General features: G+C 42.8%; 1 protein-coding gene across 1 annotated transcript; it reads right to left on the reverse strand.

The window, feature by feature from the left end:
- Positions 1 to 9,467: 9,467 nt before the first annotated feature.
- Positions 9,468 to 20,113, reverse strand: SUV39H2 (SUV39H2 histone lysine methyltransferase). The gene is made up of 6 exons (XM_032954180.2): positions 19,821 to 20,113; positions 16,640 to 16,785; positions 15,758 to 16,447; positions 15,100 to 15,246; positions 13,470 to 13,599; positions 9,468 to 12,072 (listed from the first exon to the last, which is right to left on the reverse strand). The coding sequence occupies exons 1-6, from the start codon at positions 19,840 to 19,842 to the stop codon at positions 11,681 to 11,683; spliced, it is 1,527 nt and encodes a 508-aa protein (XP_032810071.1). The 5' UTR covers positions 19,843 to 20,113; the 3' UTR covers positions 9,468 to 11,680.
- Positions 20,114 to 20,620: the final 507 nt, after the last annotated feature.

The raw sequence follows: 20,620 nt of genomic DNA on the forward strand, positions 1-20,620 counted from the left end.
CCAACCGCGGGGGTTACGTTCCCGAAAACCGCCGTGCTTGGCAAGACTTAAGGCCTTATTCGAAATGCGGATTCAGGGCAACCGTGGCAGCAGCCACACTCGTCAAAGCCAAAGATGCCCGTTTCTTCACTAAACACAAATTAAATGCACAATGACATAAAATAAATACATGTTAAAATAACAGTAAAATACAAGTCTTTTTTATTATTTTATTGTTTCCCTTCTACGTGACTTTACCGAAAGAACCAAATATATAATGTTACCTTTAATGCTGAGGGTTGAAGTCCGTGGTGGTGATGAAGATGACGTTGATGAGGAATGAGTTCATGTGGAGGAGGTGGTTGTGAGAAGTGCTGTGATCTGTTGCCACGCCTGTGTTGCGATGTCTGGGGTCTGGGTACTCTGTGTGGGGCTGGAGGGTATGTGGACGCACACCTAGGATTGCTTGAGCGGTGTGGTGCCTCACCCAAAAAATAAGGTAATTTGGGAACAGCTGGGTGTAATAATGGAACAATTTAATTAAGGGAGAGCTCTCCACCTACATAAAGGGGGCGGAGTCAGATATCAGGGGGTCTTCTATAATGCAGGGTTATTTTGGGTTAGATCGATGGATGATATTGGTCGCGAAAGCCTAAGTGTTAAACTGATAAACTGATCGGGAGATATCTTGGTGGATGGGTGATGTGGTGCCTTGGACGCGGCTGGGTAGCTCGCTGCTACATTTTAAGCTGTTTTAGGATAACTTACATTCTTTTAAATCAAGAATACTGTACCTGATTGATACCGTACTTGCTCTAGCTGCTCCAATGAACACTGAGTCTCACCACCCTTTAACAGAAGAGGGGTTTTGCACACCCTCTTGGTTGCACACTTAGGGCCATGATTAAGGGCAAAATTCATGCTAATAATTGAAGATCATGCGTGACAATACGACAACGTCCACACACAACAGTCACTCTGTGAGAGAGAGCGTTGGTGATGGAAGCTGGGAGATGAGATGATGTACGGAGGAAATACAGATGCAGGTGATACTTGTAGGAACCTCTGGTTACACCAGCCCACGGGATTATTGTGTCCGTCCGTCGTGCATCCAAAAATGGGAGGGGTGGGGCTGGGTGGAGAGGGTGGGGAGGGGCTGGGTGGGGCTGGGCGGGGAGGGGTGGGGCTGGGAGTGGAGGGGCTGGTCACCCCGTGGTGCCCTTATAAAACTCAACGTTTAACCTACTCACGCCGGCTTGTGCCCGCCCTCACAGTCGGGCATATTTGCGGAATACACCATGCCGCCGTTGACCGAACAACCCAACGATCTTACCAGCTCCCTCCGCAGGAATGTGTTTTTGAATTAAAAGTGCCGGTTGCCGTGCTAAAGCGCGGATACGCATAACTCCATCCCGCGGTTAGCAAATTGGTATGCAGAAAGAAAACCGTGGATTCATAATTACCGCGGATGCGAAAAACGCGTCTGGTGAGGGATTTCTGTATATAATGCACGTGTCCATCGTTCCGTTTGTCACACTTTGTATCTCTCAAACCGTATGTCAGGAGGAAAAACTGTTGCCTTTCTAAATTTATATAATATTCGGTAAACCGAATATCCGATAGCCCGCCGTATGTAAATGATGATGTCGTTGGAAAACACATTTCACTTCATTAGTCAAACAAGATGCAATAATTAATGTGCACAGAACTTGAAAGTAGGCCAGAGTGTCACTGAGAAACTAAGAACATCTTCCATACCATATTGCTGTGCAACATGTCAGCTTTTATATATCGCTTGCATTTCACTTAAGTTATACCCCGTGCAAATACGCAATCAGTGCTAATTTATCAAAAGTGTGAGTCCATATCTCATGAGGGCAATTTCTTTAATCTTAGAATTTGTCAGTCCGGTGGCCCCCTGGCTGCACTGCAGCGGTGTGCTGCCCTTCTTCACATCATACCACAGTCGCTGGCAGGAGCCTTGCTGACCACGTGTGGTCTCGAGTAGCCACCACCGGTCAGTGGCCCACTCGGATCACCTGCTGTTTCTGGTCGGCATCAACCCTCACCCCGGTCCCTTTTAACGCCAGACAACGCTTTGCACTCTCGTATGCCCAAGAGCTTAGAATCCACCACCACCGCTCTCCTCAGGACACAGCTACATGTAGTCCCCGACTTACGATGGTCCGACTTACGATAGTTTCGACTTACGATGGGGTCGTTGTAACGCATCTCCATCGTAAGTCCGGGACTACCTGTACTTTCAACCCTCTTAGCCAATATCACAAATGAGGCTACAGAGTTTGAAGGAGTTAACAAGTATACCGTATCTCACCCTAATTAGCACCTCGCTCAATCCATAATACAACTGATATTCATCATCTCCAACCACGCCCAGCTGTTTCGTGCACAACTAGGTTAAGCATGGCCTCTCACACTTCCCTTATTAATGAACATTAATTCTGTCATGAATAATCTCCGTCAACTCTCTGTTCCACACTAAATGCCCACCCCCACTGTAACCAAGTGCCATCCCAGCGTGATCACCAAGCCGACCCCTGGGCTCACCACTAACGTTGACTTATTCACAACAACAAAAAATAAGTAGTATTGGAAAAATACTTTTAAAAAACACGCTTTAATGAAATGTATCGTACTAGTAATGGCAGAACTCCACGACTCCAGGAAGTGGCCCCGAAGCTTGCCACAACGTAAGGGGGCCGTGGCCAATTACAGCCAACGTGAGTTGAGCGTGGACAATTAGACCAAAGCCGAAACATAACATATAAGAAAATATTGTTTAAAAATATATATTTCATGTTTAATGATAGAATATAGTATTGTCATCAGTATGACATATGTATACCAAGTTTGCAGTCGATATGACATTGGGAAGTGGGTTAGAATTGAGTTACAAGATTTTTTGGATACAACAGAGTTGAGGATACAACAGACAAGAGTGAGTTAAATAAAAGCGTGTAAAATAATAATTAAAATTCCCACCATTAGGGGAAAGCTTTCTACCTGTCATGACCAGTAATTTCTCGATCCCTCTCGCTCTTCCCACCTGTCAAGCCCCAGGAGATACCAAACATCTTTGAACTTCCCCAATAAATAAATTAAACTTTGACTACCTATCGGGTACCATCTTCAAACAGTGCACTGCACAGTTTCTGTGGTGGGTGCACATGTAGCAAAGTTTGAAATCTGGAATTTTAACCCCCCCCCCACCCCTCGTGAATGAGGTTGGGTCGGTTCACACCAATCTTTAAAACGCCTGCCTTTAACAACTCTAATAATCAACCAATATCGAATGTATCAAGTCTCTAAGCTGCTAGAACGTCTGCTTCTTGTAAGGCCACATCTAAAATGTCCCCTCCAGTCTACCTACCATTCAGCATATTCCACCGAGACCTTGCTTGTCAAGACCACTGACATTTTATCTCGTTGACTTTCGTTCCATTGTTGTATTGGTCAGCCTTAACATCTTACCTTTGACACAATATATATCTTAATCGTGCATCTGGAATCTGAGATTGCTGTCAGTGGTATGCACTATATTGGTTAATATCAGAAAGGGTTTTTATTCGCCATGAAAGTTCGCACAGACAAGGAATTTACTTTGGCAGGAAGGTGCATACATTCAACATAGAGTAATCTTAAATCTAAAATAAGTGGTATACAAGTCTAACTATACTAAAGGTACAAAGTCTAACTAACACTAAGGGGCTAAAGTATGTAAAATTTTTAATAAATATTGAATATAAAGTAGCTATAAGATACAATCTAAAAATACAAAAAATACAAATAGGGTAACATAGTGTAAATATGACAAGGTGTCATTTTGTAGATAACATGTTAAAGTCAGTGTAAGCCCTTGGCCTTGTTGAAGAGGCCAGCAGCGGATAGGAAGAAACTGTTTTTGTGGTGTGAGGTTTTGGTCCTGATGGACCGCAGCCTTCTGCCGGAGGGGAGTAGCTGGAACAGAGAGTGTCCAGGGTGGGAGAAATCGGCCACAATCTTCCTCGCTCGCCTCATGGTCCTCGAGGTGTGCAGGTCCTCGAGGGTTGGTAGATTGCAAGCAATCACCTTCTCAGCAGTGTGGATGATACGCTGCAGTCTGCTCTTGTCCTTGGCAGTGGCAGCAGCGTACCAGACGGTTATGGAGGAGGTGAGGATGGATTCAATGATCGCTGTATAGAATTGCACCATCATTGTCTTTGGCAGGTTGAATTTCTTCAGCTGCCGTAGAAAGTACATCCTCTGTTGAGCTCCCTTGGTGAGGGAGCTGATGTTCAGTTCCCACTTGAGGTCGAGGGAGAGAATAGTGCCCAGGAAGCGTAAGGACTCTACAATTTTGACTGGGGAGTCTAACAGGGTGATGGGGGTGAGTGGGGCTGTATTCTTCCTGAAGTCCACAACTATCTCAACTGTCTTTAGAGCATTTAGCTCTAAGCTGTTCTGGCTACACCAGGTCACCAGGTTGTCAGCTTCCCACCTATAGTCAGACTCATCCCCACCAGAGATCAGCCCATTGAGGGTGGTGTCGTCCGCAAACTTCAAGAGTTTGACAGACAGATGATTGGAGGTGCAGCTGTTGGTGTACAGGGAGAAGAGCAGTGGGGAAAGGACAAAGTCACGTAAAAAACAAAAAAAATTCACGACGTTTCGGCCACAACACAAGTGGCCTTCATCAGGTCAAGGGAGCAGACTGTCTAGAGGACAGTGCTGGAGTGAACACAGCCAAGCTCAGACCGCGACCTTTAAGCTGTGTGAGAGGAAGCAGAGCGCCTTGACAAAGGAATTAGCATAATAAATTAGCATTTAATTGGCGGACTTAGCATGATGAACGATGTACTGGGGGGCAGCAAGTGCAGACCAGCGAGGGGGGGGGGAGTTTACATATTGATGGTGTGAAAAGGGAATTTGAGCAGCTGCAAAAGTTTGGGATACCACTACTTGAAAAAATATACTGTACCATTGAAAATTAGTTTAATGTTTGGTTTGATTCAGAACATCTTTCCAATGGTTGCTTAATTTGAAACCATCCTCTCGGTTGAAATTGTGTGTGTTTGTAAATCTGAATTGCCTCGTGAACAAATCTCTGATAAAAACCCGTTGGTTTGCAAAGAACCTTGGTATCGGAGAAAATTATATCGTGATCACCCACAGTGTTGTAACAGTGATCAGCTACGGCAGAATAATTCGTTCTGCCATGTTTCAAATCTGATTTGTGCTCGCGAATTCGGTCAGAGACATGTCGTTTTGTCTCCCCGATATAGCAGTCACCACAGGTGCAGATCAATTTGTAAACTCCGGGGTACTGTAAGTCAGGAATGACATCCTTCACGGAAGGGATCAGGTCACGGATTTTATGTACTGTATTGAACCGGACCAGGATCTTGTGTTTGTTTAGAATTTTGTGACTTTACCGAATAGAACCAAAGAGTATGGATCCTTGCAGTCACAAAAGCTTTAAATCTAGAAAGGACAAAGCCCTGAGGAGTTCCGGTGCTGATGGACCTGGAGTCAGAGACTTGTGTTCCCAACTTAACGCACTGCTTCCTGTCAGACAGGAAGTCTGTGATCCACCTGCAGATGGAGTCGGGCACGTTCAGCTGGAAGAGCTTGTCCTGAAGCAGGGCAGGGATGATGGTGTTGAAGGCAGAGCTGAAGTCCACAAACAGGATCCTGGCGTAGGATGCTGGGGAGTCCAGATGCTGTAGGGTGAAGTGGAGGGCCATGTTAACTGCGTCGTCCACAGACCTGTTGGCTCTGTAGGCAAACTGAAGGGGGTCCAGGAGAGGGTCTGTGATGGCTTTGAGGTGTGCCAGAACCAGGCGCTCAAAATGCTTCATTACCACAGAGGTAAGGGCGACCGGTCTATAATCATTTAGTCCTGTTGGCCTTAGCTTTTTGGGCACAGGGATAATGGTGGAGGACTTGAGACAGGCTGGTACATGGCATGTCTCCAGGGAGGTGTTAAAGATGTTGGTGAACACTGGAGACAGCTGGTCAGCGCAGTGCCTGAGGGTGGCTGGAGAGACAGAGTCCGGCCCAGCTGCTTTGCGTGGGTTCTGCCTCTTGAAAAGTCTATTAACTTCTCCCTCCTGAAAGGAGAGAGTCGTCTCTGTAGTAGGGGTGGGGGATGGGGCCTCTTGGGTGGGAAGGGGTAGTTCAGGACAGTCCAATTTTCTTTCAAATTTGCAGTAGAACTCGTTCAGGTCGTTGGCCAGGCGGGAGTCGTTAGTGGTGTGGGGGGCTCTGGGCTTGTCGTTGGTGATCTGCCTGAGCCCTCTCCAGACAGAAGCAGAGTCGTTAGCAGAGAACTGGTGTTTTAGTCTCTCTGAGTACAGTCGTTTAGCCTCTCTCACCGCCTTGCTAAACCTGTTCAACTCCTTGAATCTGTCTCTATCCCCACTCCTAAACGCTTCCTCCTCCAACCTCAACCTTCTGAGCTTTGCTGAGAACCAGGGCTTGTTGTTGAAGTTCACCCTGGTACGTGTTGGAATACAGCAGTCCTCACAGAAGCTGTAATGTACATCACAGCCTCTGAGTTCATCCAGACTATTGGTAGCAGTCATGAACATATCCCAGTCAGTACAGTCCAAGCACGCCCGCAAATCCTCCACAGCCTCACTGGTCCACTGTTTAGATGTTCTCACAGCAGGTTTGCAGAGCTTTAGTTTCTGCCTGTATGCAGGAATCAGGTGGACCATGGCATGGTCAGTGTCCCAGTGCTGCTTGGGGGACGGCGTGGTAGGCTCTACTTACTGTAGTGTAGCAGTGATCCAGAGTGTTCCCTTCTCTGGTATGGCATTTCATGAATTGTATGTATTTGGGGAGTTCGTGGCTGAGATTACCTTTGTTAAAGTCGCCAAGTACGATAACCACCGAATCTGGATTTGCTCGCTCCACACTCAGAATCTGATCGGCGAGCATGCGTTGGGCCTCTTTAACCTGAGGACAAGGCGGTAAATAAACTCCGACCAAAATGAGCGACGCGAACTCGCGAGGCGAGTAGAAAGGTTTACAGTTTATAAAAAAAATGATTCAAGGAGCGGAGAACAATGTTGCAGAATCACTGTAACACCAGCCACTGTTAATGTAAAAACAAATACCACCGCCTTTCGTCTTGCCGGAGAGTGCTATGTCACTATCCGATCTTACAATATGGAATCCTGCCAGTTGTAGCGCAGTGTCCAGAATCAAATCACACAGCCATGTCTCCGTGAAGCACAAAACAGAAGTTGAAAGAAAGTCTTTGTTTTTCACCATCAGTAGCTGAAGTTCGTCCATTTTGTTGCACAGTGAACGTACGTTGGAGAGGAAAAAGCTCGGAAGCACTGTTCGGATCCCGCGTCTGCGTAGCCGTACTAGAGCCCCCGACCGTTTACCCCTTTGGGCGGCGTTTCGCTGCTTGAGCAAAGCCTAGCGCGGCTTTGACTAGAATGCCCACTAATTCTGCCGCTGGGAGCAGAAAAGTGGGAAATAAATCCACAGGAGTGGTTTCCCTGATGTTTAAAAGTTCGTCTCTTGTTAAAAAAAAACTCCGAAAATCTTGGCAAAACACTGAATTAACAGACAAAACAGGGCGCACCGACCGGCTGAGGCTACCATCATCGGCGCATTCTTCTCACCAGCACGGGTGTGCTGAACAGCAGGACTCTCTCACCAGCACTGGTGTGCTGAACAGCAGGCCTCTCTCACCAGCACAGGTGTGCTGAACAGCAGGCCTCTCTCGCTAACACCGGTGTGCTGACTTACATCAAGGTCGGAAATTATACATCGTCAGTGACCATATCGACAACTGGAATACCTCAGGGATCCGTACTTGCACCCCCCCCCCCCCCCCTTTAGGTTCCTCATCGATAGACCCCTGACATCTCAAAGAATTTAACGGATTCCACATCACACTTGCATACCTGTATGTTGAACTTCGTTCGCACTGTACAGTCAACCGTGATAATCGGAGACCTGGTTCTGGTCAAATAGCCGTCTGTCCAATACCAACAAATCTGAAGATCTCTGTCTAAGCACTAGGCAGTCTCACCAGAGCTTCACTACTTCTTAATCTTTGACTCTGGCTCTACCATCAATCTATATAACCAACAGCAATCTATGGACGTTACCGAGGGTTCAACTCTCTCACTGAACGTTAAAGGTCCTGATGGAGTTGGATCCCTTACACATATTGAGCTGCTTAAACCTTACGCCCTCCAGCAGGGCAACTTCGCTCCATAATCTGTGCACCTAAAGAGAGGACAAACTTGTGAACAATGAGCGAGAGCCTTCAGCAGCCAGACACCTTGTTTGTGGAATGCTTTTCCCCCAGAACATCATGGATTAAGTTGGGAGTATGTTTAGGTCCCATCTTAAAACGTTATTGTTTTCATATCCGTCTGTGTAAAGATTCTTGACTTGTATAATTTTATAATTTGTCTATTGGTTTTTAAGGGTTGGATATATTTATTTTGTGAAGTTCTGTATAAAACTGAGTTTTAATTAGCAATCATCACCTTAAGGCCTGATGGCACAGAATACCGATGCCAACAGCTAAGCGAACGTTGGCATGTCGAATCGTTGGTTCTTGTCTTGATTACTGCAACGCCATTCCTTATCCAGCCATCGAAAACATTTGTTGCAACAATTTCAACATAATCTTCCACGTGCCGTCTGTTATTGAGTGCAGCCATACGGGACACCAGGGACTGCACTAACGACCCTCCACTGGCTTCCTGTAAAATCGAGGATCACGCATACCGTCAGGGCCGGATTAAGGCATGGGCTTTAGGGGCTGCAGCCGAGGGGCCTCCGCCAGCTGGAGGGCGGGCCTCCAGAGATTGTGAAAAGTTATTTAATTTGTGAATGCTGAATTTTATGTTAGCCTTGTAAAAATACATTTTATTTTTCTTTAACTGTTTTCCTTTCGAAAATATTACTGGGGGCCTCACAGTACCTGTAGCCCAGGGGCCTACATCTTAATCCAGCCCTGCATACCGTAAGTCTTTCATAGTGCTACTTTTCAAGGTAAACTGCCATATATCTTCACTCTTCTTGAACCTCTTAACCACGAAAGGGCACCGTATTCTTTGGAACCCATCTCAAGATCTGTTTGATCATGACCCCCAGAACCGTCCTGACTCTCAGCGTCGTTCGTCCGTGGTTGCTACCGTCATCTGGAACACTCTGGCTCCACAAACGAAGCATTCAAACTCAATGCTAGCTTCAGGAATAAGATAAACGCTGCACTTATTCAGGCTGGCATATAAAGAACCAGAAAAAAACACGTGCTCAGATTTTGCAAAACAATAATTTGTCTGAAAATATATTAATCTGTATTAAACTGTCCTCTTGAAGTTCAATTTTTACCCACTTGGTTAAAAGGGTTTCACATGTACCAATGTAAAACGTGGCTATTGTCAAGCTCATCCCACATACCAAAACGTATGCATTATAAAACAAAGGTAGTTTCCAAATAAGTCTACTTAATAGTCACATTCAATTTATTAAAGTTGTCAAGTTTAACAAATGCAGTTCATCTCGGTCAATACTTACGGTACCACTCCAATAATACCTTTCATGTTCTACTGAATATTTAACAGCAAATAAACTTTAACAAGTGCTGCAAATCCATATAAACGTTTTACCGATGCAGAGGATTTGGATTTTGAAATATATAGCAATTATTAATGCCATGAAGTAACATTCAAACTTTGTATATTTTATGTAGTTAAAACAAAATGGACTTGTATATTCTGTATGTAGGGAACTGTTCCAATAAGTCATAATACAAGTATCCAATTTCTTAACGCTCTCATGCTAGTTCACAAAGCACATCAGTCTTCGAACATGAAGGAAATACACACGTGGTTAAAATTTTACAAAACACTTTCATTTTACCTCAATTCAACATTGACCCTCATATTATGTAGCAATGAGACTTAAAACCTTGACATTCTAATGACATCTCATTGTCACATATGGCTAATTAGTTTAGCATAATTTAAGCAATAAGCTGGCAAGGTTTTAAAATATAGAAAATGCATTACAAGAAAAACAAAGTCAAGACTCTTGATAATTGTTTTAATGTCTACAATTTCTAAATGTAAATTTAAAATATCCTCAGGCCAAATGGAATAACGTAAGTAGCAATGTACTGACAATTGTTGATGAAAAAATATTTTCCATAGCCACAGCACTAGAATGTATAACTTTTAAAAGCACACAGCACACCTTTGCCAGCATCTTAGATGAGCCATTGTACTTCTGTAAAGGCAATTTAAGTCATGCAGGGTAACACAAAACAATAAAAAACCCACTTCAAAACATAGAATTTCACAATCAATATTGCAATGCATAATATATTTTTGGGTAATATTGCCAGTACGTTTTACACCATCCTCCGCAGACAATTCAGTTGTCATGTGAACAAATGTGCCAATTTATTACTGTATTCTTTGGTTCTTTCGGTAAAGTTACGTAGATCGAAAAATAATTTTAAAAATAAAAAAACATGAATGTAGACTGTAGCCTGGTTCTTAATCGGAGTGTCCTGGCAGTCTATAATGTAGACTTATTCTTGGTTCTTTCAGTAACAAAAAAATAAAAATAATAAAAGATAAAAATCTAAACAAAAATATTTTTTTCTCTTTAATGAAAAAATATTTTCCATAGCCACAGCACTAGAATCTATAACTTTTAAAGCACGCAGCATTGTGACAGTCTACATTATAGAATGCCGAAACGCTCACCAAGCTTAAAAACCAGGCTTCAGTCTACCTTAGACTGCCAGTATGCTCAACGAGGTTAAGAACCAGGCTACAGTCTACATTGTAGACTGTCAGTACACTCAGACCGATTAAGAACCAAGCTACAGTCTACATTAATGGTTTAGTTTTTTTATTTTCCTTTAATTCACTTTATTTTTATTTAAAAAAATTCTATCTACGTGACTTTACCAAAGCTTAATTCCTGCAGTCATGAAAGTTTTCAATCAAAATTGATTACTGCTTCAGCACACCCGTATGTTGGAGAGCAATCCACATTTAACAATCGGGTATGGCGTTTTGCTGGCAATCACAACCAACTGCCTGATGATGCTGGTTGTATTTTTAATTTCTTGCACACTGTATGTAGCCAACCGTGCTAATCGGAGGTGCGGGGGAAGGACAACTAAACACAAAAAAAACTGTTCTAAACAAATTCGTTTTCAATCTAGATTTAAAAGTGCATAGCTCTCGTGGCTTCCTAACATCAGAAATGCATTCCAGACGGCCGCAGAAACGCCATACAATGTGAAACGTTTCACTGGTAGTTCCAACCAGTAAATACCTAATGATGCTGGTTTAACATCCAGATAAACTTCGTACACACTTGTTACATTTTGTGGATTGCTCTACAAAATGTACGTGTGCCTAAGCAGTATAAATTGAAACGTTTACAAAAGCAATTGGCTGTGGGGTGGGGGACAGTATACTACACACATTTTATTTATACAATCCGACCCAAAAATGTATTACGAATATAAACCACAAATCAAATCCTGCATTGATTGAATTTAAATAAAAAAAGTGGAGTTATGATTTTATTTACAAAGCTGCATTAATCAGGTGGTAATAAGAGTTCAACATACCACACTCGCAACAAAGCTCCTCGTTTTAGAAAATGAATAATTAGAACACAGCGGAGGTGATGGGTTTCAGTATAAAAACTTCCGACATGTACTTGCTCCACATTTACAGGTAATGCGGGCTCTCTGCTTGGGGCTTGTGGTCACAGTGGTGTGAAGCACAGTGTCTTTGTTACACGACTCATTTTGACTTGAACTATTTGAAATCAGATCATTTTTAACCAAACCGTTTGGAACCAGACCATTAGATATTGGAGAATTTAGAACCTGGCCATTTGTAATACTCCCATTAGGGACAGATCCACTGGAATCTGGTGCAATTGAATAGGAAGCAATGGCAACAGGGCCATTGGTGACTTGACCATGCAAAGCCCGGCTACTGGAATCCGGGCATTTGTGACTGGAAAGTGGGCTAGCCTGAATCGGGCTATTGGGAGCATCAGCCATATCTTCTGTAATTTCTGAAACAAGAAAGATACAACATGAAACATGAAAATAGTATTTCTAAGTAATAATATATATACATGATGCCTTGAATAAAGGTGTCAGTTTTTGTGCCAGTTAGAAGGGTAAAACCTATTCCTATATCTTGTTTCTGGCAAAGGAGGTCTCATAATGTTAATGCTCACCCCGAGCCCTCAATACTCTGATAGTGCGCTGTTTTGAGTTGTACGCCTTTTGGCGTCTTCTGGTCCAACACCAATGGAGACTAGGCTCTAAGAAAAGCTGTCTCGGGTGTGGACCAATCAAATTCAAGGACAGTGCATATTATTATCAGAGTTGTCTTTTTTTGTTTGCATTTTGACTGCTTGTGTTGTGGTCATTGCAAACATGATGCCTTGAATAAAGGTGTCAGTTTTTGTGCCAGTTAAAAGGGTAAAACCTATTCCTATAATCATATGTAGTTATGACAACTATCTACAAGCAGTTTAAAAATCTCAAGTTATAAAAATAAGGACTATTTGTAACATATGCTCCCCAGTCAACAATGTTGCAAGTGAGTTTTTGTTTGACCAAAACATTAAATTAATTACAATGGGAATATTTTCAGCAGATGTTTTGCCAGTTCCTCTTCCATTCAATAACTGCTGGTGAGAAACAATCATGTACACAAGTAGATAAGGTATGTTGGGCTTGGACTCTATTTTTTTCCAGAGGCCCGAACATTCTGATAAAATGCAGCAGGTAGCAATTGTAGTGAGATCCTAAGTGCTGTATGAAAAAAAAACCATACCAAATTTCAAAGGAAATGTGTTTCCTAGTGAGATTGCAATTCTGTGGGTGAGTTGCAGAAGTTTCTAGGTGTTGTAATCACTGCCATTAGGAATACAACCCCATGCAACATGACCGACATGACATCGTCACTCTGTACACTTCAGCCAGCCTGTAGCTGAGCTACGTATATTTATGTTTATCATAGAATTTTTTTAAATATTAGAATTCATGTAATTAATGTCAACAACTGTTTTTTTTTATTAATTATAGTTCACATTTTTGACATGGACAATCGATGTACAAGTGTTCCTAACCACCCCTGAACTCCTTATACAAATTAAGTTAAGTTTAACTGAGGAAATAAAAAAAAATTGTGTAAGCAATTTCTAAAACTCAGAATAAAGGTTTTTGGGTTAGAGCAATTGTAGTGAGATCCTAAGTGCTGTATGAAAAAAAAACATTCCAAATTTCAATCTAACCCAAAAAACTTTCTTATGAATAATGTTGGTCGCAAAAGCCTATGTGTTAAACTAATTTCTAAAACTGTGTAAGCAGTTTTTAGAATTGCACGTGTCATTATGTACTCAGGTACCAGACTAATATATTTGCCAGATAGCAGAACCACTCCGTGTAGGTAGCTCACCTTTGATGTTGTAATCAAATGTCAGCTCTTCCCCAGCTGCTAAGTCATCCATGGCAAAGAAGGCAATGCGTGGTTGACTGAAGTCATGGTTATTGATGAAAGTGCTGTACACCTGTAGGTTTGGTTCACACTGCACACAACAGTAGAGCAGTCAATTGGCACAATCAAATGAAGTAAAAAAAAAAACTTACACCCCTTAGTCAATCAATTACCGGATAAAGGCCTCCCTACTCTGTATCAGCCATGGAAGTGGTTTGACCACTGACAATTGTTATAGCTGGTTGTAAATGCCATGCCAAGGCCTCAAAATGACTCGAGCTAGATTTTGACATAACTTACGTTGCATCACGTATAGGAAACGAAACAGTGGTCAAAAATGGGTGTTCAAATCTATAAACATCAAAGGCTTATTGGAAGAAAAATTATCATAACCACTTAGTGATGTATGCTTTAAAGAAATCAAACAGAGCAATCCCTTCCCAACTGGTTCTTTGCATTTGCGGTGTTTATCTATTCACTATTTTCCTTCGGCATATACATTTTCTAACCACGATTAATTTTGTGTGTCCACGGTTTAACATGGCGACCGCCATTTGCAATTTGAAATCACCCAGCATCTGTATTCCCTCTGTGCATCGTCTCATCTCCCAGCTCCCACCAACTTTCTCTTCCCATCACCATGTGGAGGTGGAGAAAGAGGGTGGGCAAAGCCCCTCTCTTCCTTCGAACAACCACCTCCCCCCATTACCTCATCCTCGTCACTGTCATCTCCATGGACTGGACTTAACCCTCAGTATCAAAGATAAATAATATTATTTTACTGTTTTAAATTTCTACTTGAATATTAGTTTTTTAATGTTATTGTGTATTTGTGTTCAGTGAGGGAATAGGCAACTTAGTTGTGTTTTGACGAGTGTGACCGCGGCTGCAGTTGACCTAACCCCCTATTTACCCATAGGGGCTTAAAGTATTTCAAAGCACGGCAGTCTTCAGAATCCTAACACCCACGGTTTGGCGAAGGATTATTGTATATTTCTTGCAACCTATGGGAATGAACTATAATTGGGCATGAACTGTATTAAGTCACAAACGCAACTGTCAGTATAGTCCCATGTGGCTAAATTGTGGCAGAAGGCAGCGAGGGAAATACATGAGTGTGTTCTATATTCACACATCTAAGCTCCCCGCTTTCATTAACCCGCACTGACCACCATTTAGTATGGTCAAAATAACTGCTGATGATATACACAGCACCCTCCGGATTGACAAAAGATCGGTACATGTATTGGTAGTATCAATCCATATTACTGCACATCCAATTCATGTGCATTTTTATAATTGCATTTGATATATACAAAAGGGTCCAACTTTTCCCATAAAAAGGTGTATCTGATTGAAATTCATCAAACAAATTCATCTTATACCAATACTTTTCAAAACAGACACATTAAATGTACCGAATAACACTAATTAAGTTGGAACCTAAATATCTCAAATCTTAAAACTCAACCCTGTAACATTGGTATAACAAATAAATTCAAGATTCCTAACATCAAAATTGCCACAATTTGCAGGTTCAAATATACACCAAACTCTTTAACGTGACACCACAACCAAAGTACGGCCATACACTGTGGTTGACAAAGTGGGAGATGTTGCCGTAGAAGGTTGCATCGACAGTGTAGTCATCCTTGCAGAAGTCAAGATCGAAGAGGTAGGTTGTTCCTGCCCTGTCATAGATCACACCACGACGTTCAGCCTCCTCCGAGGGGATGAGCTCCACACGAAAACACACAGAAACACCAACAACTGACCATCAAAAATTTACACTAGAATGCAATAAATATTTTTTAAAGGGTAAATGGTAAATGTGCAGTCCTGCAATCACTTGCTTATGCCAATGCTGGCAGAAGGTCCTTTACTAAAATAAGCTCAAGAGCTCTTAGAGGGTATTTTAGCCTACTCTTCCATGGCAAGATATCTTGGAAGAGGTGAGAGAGCAGCCACACCAAAATTTCCCCCACTACACACAACCTTACAATTGACTGGTGCACCTATTTTTATACCGTTGGGTGTACAGAAGTGGGAGCATTTAAGAAACTTGCCCATTATTTTAACTGCTTCACGAAGAGATTGGATCAAACTGGCAACCTCTATGTTACAATTTCAGTGTGCTAACCATTAAACCAAATGTAGGATTCCAGGAATGTAAATTATATTTACTGTTGAATAGCATAATAAAATATTAAGATTTGTTGATATCAGTCCTTCTTGATGACTACACCTACCTCTCCCACATACTCCATCACAAAGCTGTTCTTCTTGATCTTCTGCATAGTTTTTACTCCCCAGCCACGGCCGTTATCCGTGCGGAAGATGCAGAGTGGGAACGGGATGCCTTTCTGCACGACTCTGTTCTTGCACTCGGGCCCACACTGGCACAGGGAGTTGCACTCGTAGATTGGTGTTCCGGGCTTCACCTTCACACGACCAGAGTTGTTGTAGGCAAAGCTGGTAAAATTGATTGTAGGGCAGCATCCATTTCCCCGTTCTGAAAAGCAGTCCTTGCAGCTGCAACCAACCACAGGCTCTTTAGCCATGACAACACCATCCATTGGTCGGTACTCGTTGATGTATATAAAGGACGCTGGAGGACCCTCGAGGTCGACATCATTTTCCACTAGGATGAGAGCGCTGTGGTTCTTCTTCCGGTTCAGGTCCTTCTGCCAGGCGGCTAGTAGTAGCCTCTGCTGACCTTTCAATTTCAGGTACTCGGCCACAGTGGGGTGAAGCTTACGGATATGTCTTCTGGGCTTCTTTCCATTGACGATTTGAACTTGTCTTTGCCTCTTCGACTCCCTTTCCATGTCTTTGTGGAAGACATTCAACAGATCTTTGCATTTGAGATCTTTGCGTGATAACCAGCTATTTTCAGACTCTGGGTATCCTTTCCATTTCACCAGGTAAAACTCCATATCCTAAAAATGATAATTTAAGCGTAATGGTGAAATGAGTTGTATGCCATTTAAAAGCTTAAATGATACATCATTCCTACAAAGGTAAAGCTTTTGTTATTTCTCATTGTGTAAAGTCAAGTACAATTTCAATTTACATTTGTGAAGGTTGTCTGTAAAGATGGTGTAAATGTTTAGTGAGTGTGCATTACTCACCTCTTTTTTCTGGTAGTTGCACAAGTATTCCACTTCATAGTAGTTAAGATTGTGCCGGGTAATGTCAAGATCAGCACACTTTAGCTTCTGCTGCCTACAGATCTCCGACAAGCGATCCAAGCTCACCAAACACGGCACAAATATATCTGAAAAAGGCAAATAAAACCTTTACTAGCATTTTTACGAAATGTTACATGATTATCGCGATGTCAAATTCTCGTAAATTTGTAATTGTACTTCAGTTTTTTTTTATTTGTATTTTGTGTGTTTTGCTGTATTTCTAGTATGAATGATACAAATTCAACTCCAGTCCACTCAAGTCTTCTGATGATTGCACCTCGACCTGGGTACAGTTGTCAAATAGGTCAACTCATCAAGAAAAATATACTTTACGTGGTCGATTATTCAGGAACCTCTGAAAATGGGAGTGATTCAGAAATTTTGCTGAATGCTGAAAATCCCCCAAAACATGACGGGTGTGCTGCAATTGATAGCAATCATGTTACCAATCTCCAAATCGTCACTTCCTATCCAGCGGCACACGTGTTACCAGGCGACACCTCAACAACTATATGTTATCTTAGTCGATACATCTATTCAATCAATAGTTGGATAACCCAGCTCGAATTGCACCCTTACAATCGGTATCGCTGGAGGCACATGCAGTCAGTTGATACATAATTCAAATGACGGCATATAATCGCCATGCCCTCTACAACTCTAAAAATGTAAATGAACGATTGTATATATCGTCAGAATCGGAATGAGAATCTTTAATTATTGTGGAGAAATCTGATGAGCGACGAAGCTATTTTTCACACATGTCCAGTAGGGGGCAAGTAAATATAGTACTGTATCGCCATATTGCGGCAACCCTAACCTTTACTCCACGCACCCCTGGTTACAACTCACTTATTAACGTGCGGAAGTCATCCACACACTATGTTACCAACACGGACACTATGCTCCAAGGGCAACATCTTGGGCAAGTCTAGTCAACAATCAACTGGAATTTTTGCAAATTACTGCATCGTATGTTCATTCTTGGTGGAGCAGTGGCAGTGGTTAGCTCACTTGCAATATGAACCGGTGACCCGAGATCAGCAAACTGTCCTTCAAATTAAACTGGCATCCATTCTGTGATCGTGCGATCAACATAACTGAATCTCACCCAGATACGGAAGACTGGCAAACAGTCGAACGCAGACCGTCAAGAATAAACACCTCGATACCCAAAGATAGCGCCTCCTTTGACATTGCTCAAAGACACTGGCGTAACTATCAACCATATCAGAACATTAACAGGCACACGTCGTTAACAAATGTAAAATAAAAGCCCCAGTGCGATTGTGGCCATGAAACCCAAACCATAGACCATACAGAACACCACCGTCTTCTGCGACCTTCAATGCAGTAGCAAAACTACACGAAAATGTCTCTCATGGCTAGCAAACCCGAACGTAATGCCATACGCAATATTACAATTGATTGTGGAAAGAGTAAAACTCAGTATAAAATCACTAACCCTGTCACGGGGCAAAAATACAGCGGCAGTAATGCTATTGGTGCACGGTGCTTACGAAACCCGAGTAAGATTCCGGGCAAGTGACATGTCAAACGGCCCTGCTGTTCCTTCCAAACGTTGCCAAACCGCGATGATGGGGGGGGGGGGCTAGTAAAGTATGGGTCAAAGATTGCCCTCCTCCTGGCCATGACCAAAACGGCGTGCAGGAGAGGTCTTCATCCAAGTGGATCACAAGGGGCTTGATTTAGTTTGTTTTAGGTCATCCTATTCTCATTGCAGTGACCAGGAAAACTGATCTGACAATTTAACTCAACCATGTACACTGTAACGGGAGTAGAAATTGAATCAACTATTATATTTCCCTATACAACCATTTTTTTAAACTTTCATTAAAGTGTAATACACATTGATTTCAACAACTGGAAATCTGCATGTGAAACAGACACAACGCGAAACATCGATACACACTGCGCTATACAGTTACACAGAAGGAACCGGAAAAGATAAGCGAGACAAGGGCTCTATGCAATATAAGAATACACGTTGGTTTTTTTTGGCTGGCTCGGACGTACTGGTTGCTGGGCCTGTGTTGGGCCGGATTTTGGCATTGGCTTTAGCGGCTGCAGCCCCAAAGGGCCTTCGCCAGCTGGAGGGCCTCCAGCGATTAAGTGAAAAGATATTTCATTTGTGAATGCTGAATTATATTTGTTGTTAGCCTTGTAAAAAAAAAATCTTGTTTATCTTTAACTTTGTGTTCCTTTTGAAAATATTTCCGGGAGCCTCGCAGTACATGGAGCCCAGGGGCCTACATCTTAATCCGGCACTTGGTCCTGTGTCTAAAAAAAACACACAAGGGTGAGAGAACTTAGCAAGAGCAGCAGCAACATTATCAGGGTCCTTGTCTAATAAAGCAGTGGTTTCACGAGTCCTTAAAGAGTCTGGGAGAGGTTTAATATTTCCAAGTGACAATACATTTTGCGCAACGACTGGCATTTCACAAGTGGTGTGCGGTATATACGGCCCATAGATGACGATACGTTTATATTTGAAGGTGCAACCAAGCATTTTAAATATAAAAAGGAACGTATGATATGCCGTACTGGTGTAAAATAGGCGGAGGTTGCTTTCACTCATACGAGGTTACGATAGCTGACAACTTTGATAATACACATGTTTACGTTTGCGTGAAATTGTTCTACAGATGCACGCTAACGTGGATTTAGTTGTAAACAATATATTGCGCTACGATGGTAACAAGGGATTAAGGCCCGTTGCAAACAAGCCAATGTTTCCGCCCCTGTCAAAATCAAGGAACAAAAGTGGAATCAACCAATTCAATTAATGGGCCAACCACGAATTATTTTTAATGTTGCCTGATTTGAACATTGGCTGACGTCTCTCATTACTCTTAAATGCATCAACACTTCAAAGTTAATCAACATGAACATCGCCCTCCTTTTATAACCGAGACCTCCATCGGGCAAGCAACGCCAAAATTAGCACCTCGACTTCGCGATCGCTTCACCGCAACTCCTCACGACGAGTCAATAGACAACATCAACAACAACAAATACCCATCGCAAATATTTACACTTCTATGTTATCAACAATGCTTCATAAGAACAGCTTACACGGCACATGGCAACCGTAACTCACCCCGCTTAGGCCCGAGCTCCATGGGCGCAGCGAAACGGCGACGGCCCTGAGCGTCGCCTCTTGGATCGCGGCCCCTCCCCTTCTCCCTCGCTTCGGGGCTCTCGCCTCCACAACAACAACAATCCCTTCGTTTAAAAATGCCCCCGATGGCCGCAGAGGCAACGCAGCGTAGATCGCCGCTTCACAGCAACGCGAGCCCGCAAGCCTGCGAGCCGCCCTCACTTTTCGCACCCTCTGCCATTTTCCCGCGAACCGAAAGCACCGGCGCGCTGATTGGACGGCGCCGCGCACCACGTGACGGCTCTGGCGCCAAAAAAATGTCTTGGGCCCCCCCCCACCCCCTCTCGACAGCCCCCCCCCCACCCCCCACCGGCCCACGTGACCACCACGCGCTCTGCCTCGACCCCTCACTGACACGTGTCAATCATCGTCATACACACGAGGGAGGGAATTGACCGGGTGCCGAGCTCCGGAAAAAAAACTAAATACGTATTAAATTTAGATTTAAAGCTTTCGTGACTGCAGTAATTCATATTCTTAGCTCTTTCGGTAAAGTCACGTTGAAGGGAAACAATAAAATAATAAAATATATGTATATAAAACAATAAAAATTCTCACGACGTTTCATCAGGTGTGATGACCGTTTGTGTTATGGTCGAAACGTCGTGAGAATTTTTGTATTGTTTTATATATATACATTTTATTATTTTATTGTTTCCCTTCAACGTGACTTTACCGAAAGAGCTAAGAATATAAATATGTATTTTTATTTCTCCGCTGGTTTTGGGGCCACACATTCA

Source organism: Petromyzon marinus, chromosome 14 (genome assembly GCF_048934315.1).
Source record: "Petromyzon marinus isolate PM22_M1 ecotype Great Lakes invasive population chromosome 14, UKy_Petmar_22M1.pri1.0, whole genome shotgun sequence".
NCBI classification, from domain to species: Eukaryota; Metazoa; Chordata; class Hyperoartia; order Petromyzontiformes; family Petromyzontidae; genus Petromyzon; species Petromyzon marinus.

What these genes read in the sequence shown, in the direction of transcription:
- SUV39H2 (XM_032954180.2), bottom strand. Translation starts at nt 19,842, where the DNA reads ATGGAGCTCGGGCCTAAGCGGG. An exon ending in GCAACTACCAGAAAAAAGAG is followed by an intron (nt 16,448 to 16,639) that starts GTGAGTAATGCA and finishes TATCATTTTTAG; the next exon opens with GATATGGAGTTTTACCTGGT. An exon ending in TGATGGAGTATGTGGGAGAG is followed by an intron (nt 15,247 to 15,757) that starts GTAGGTGTAGTC and finishes TTTCGTGTGGAG; the next exon opens with CTCATCCCCTCGGAGGAGGC.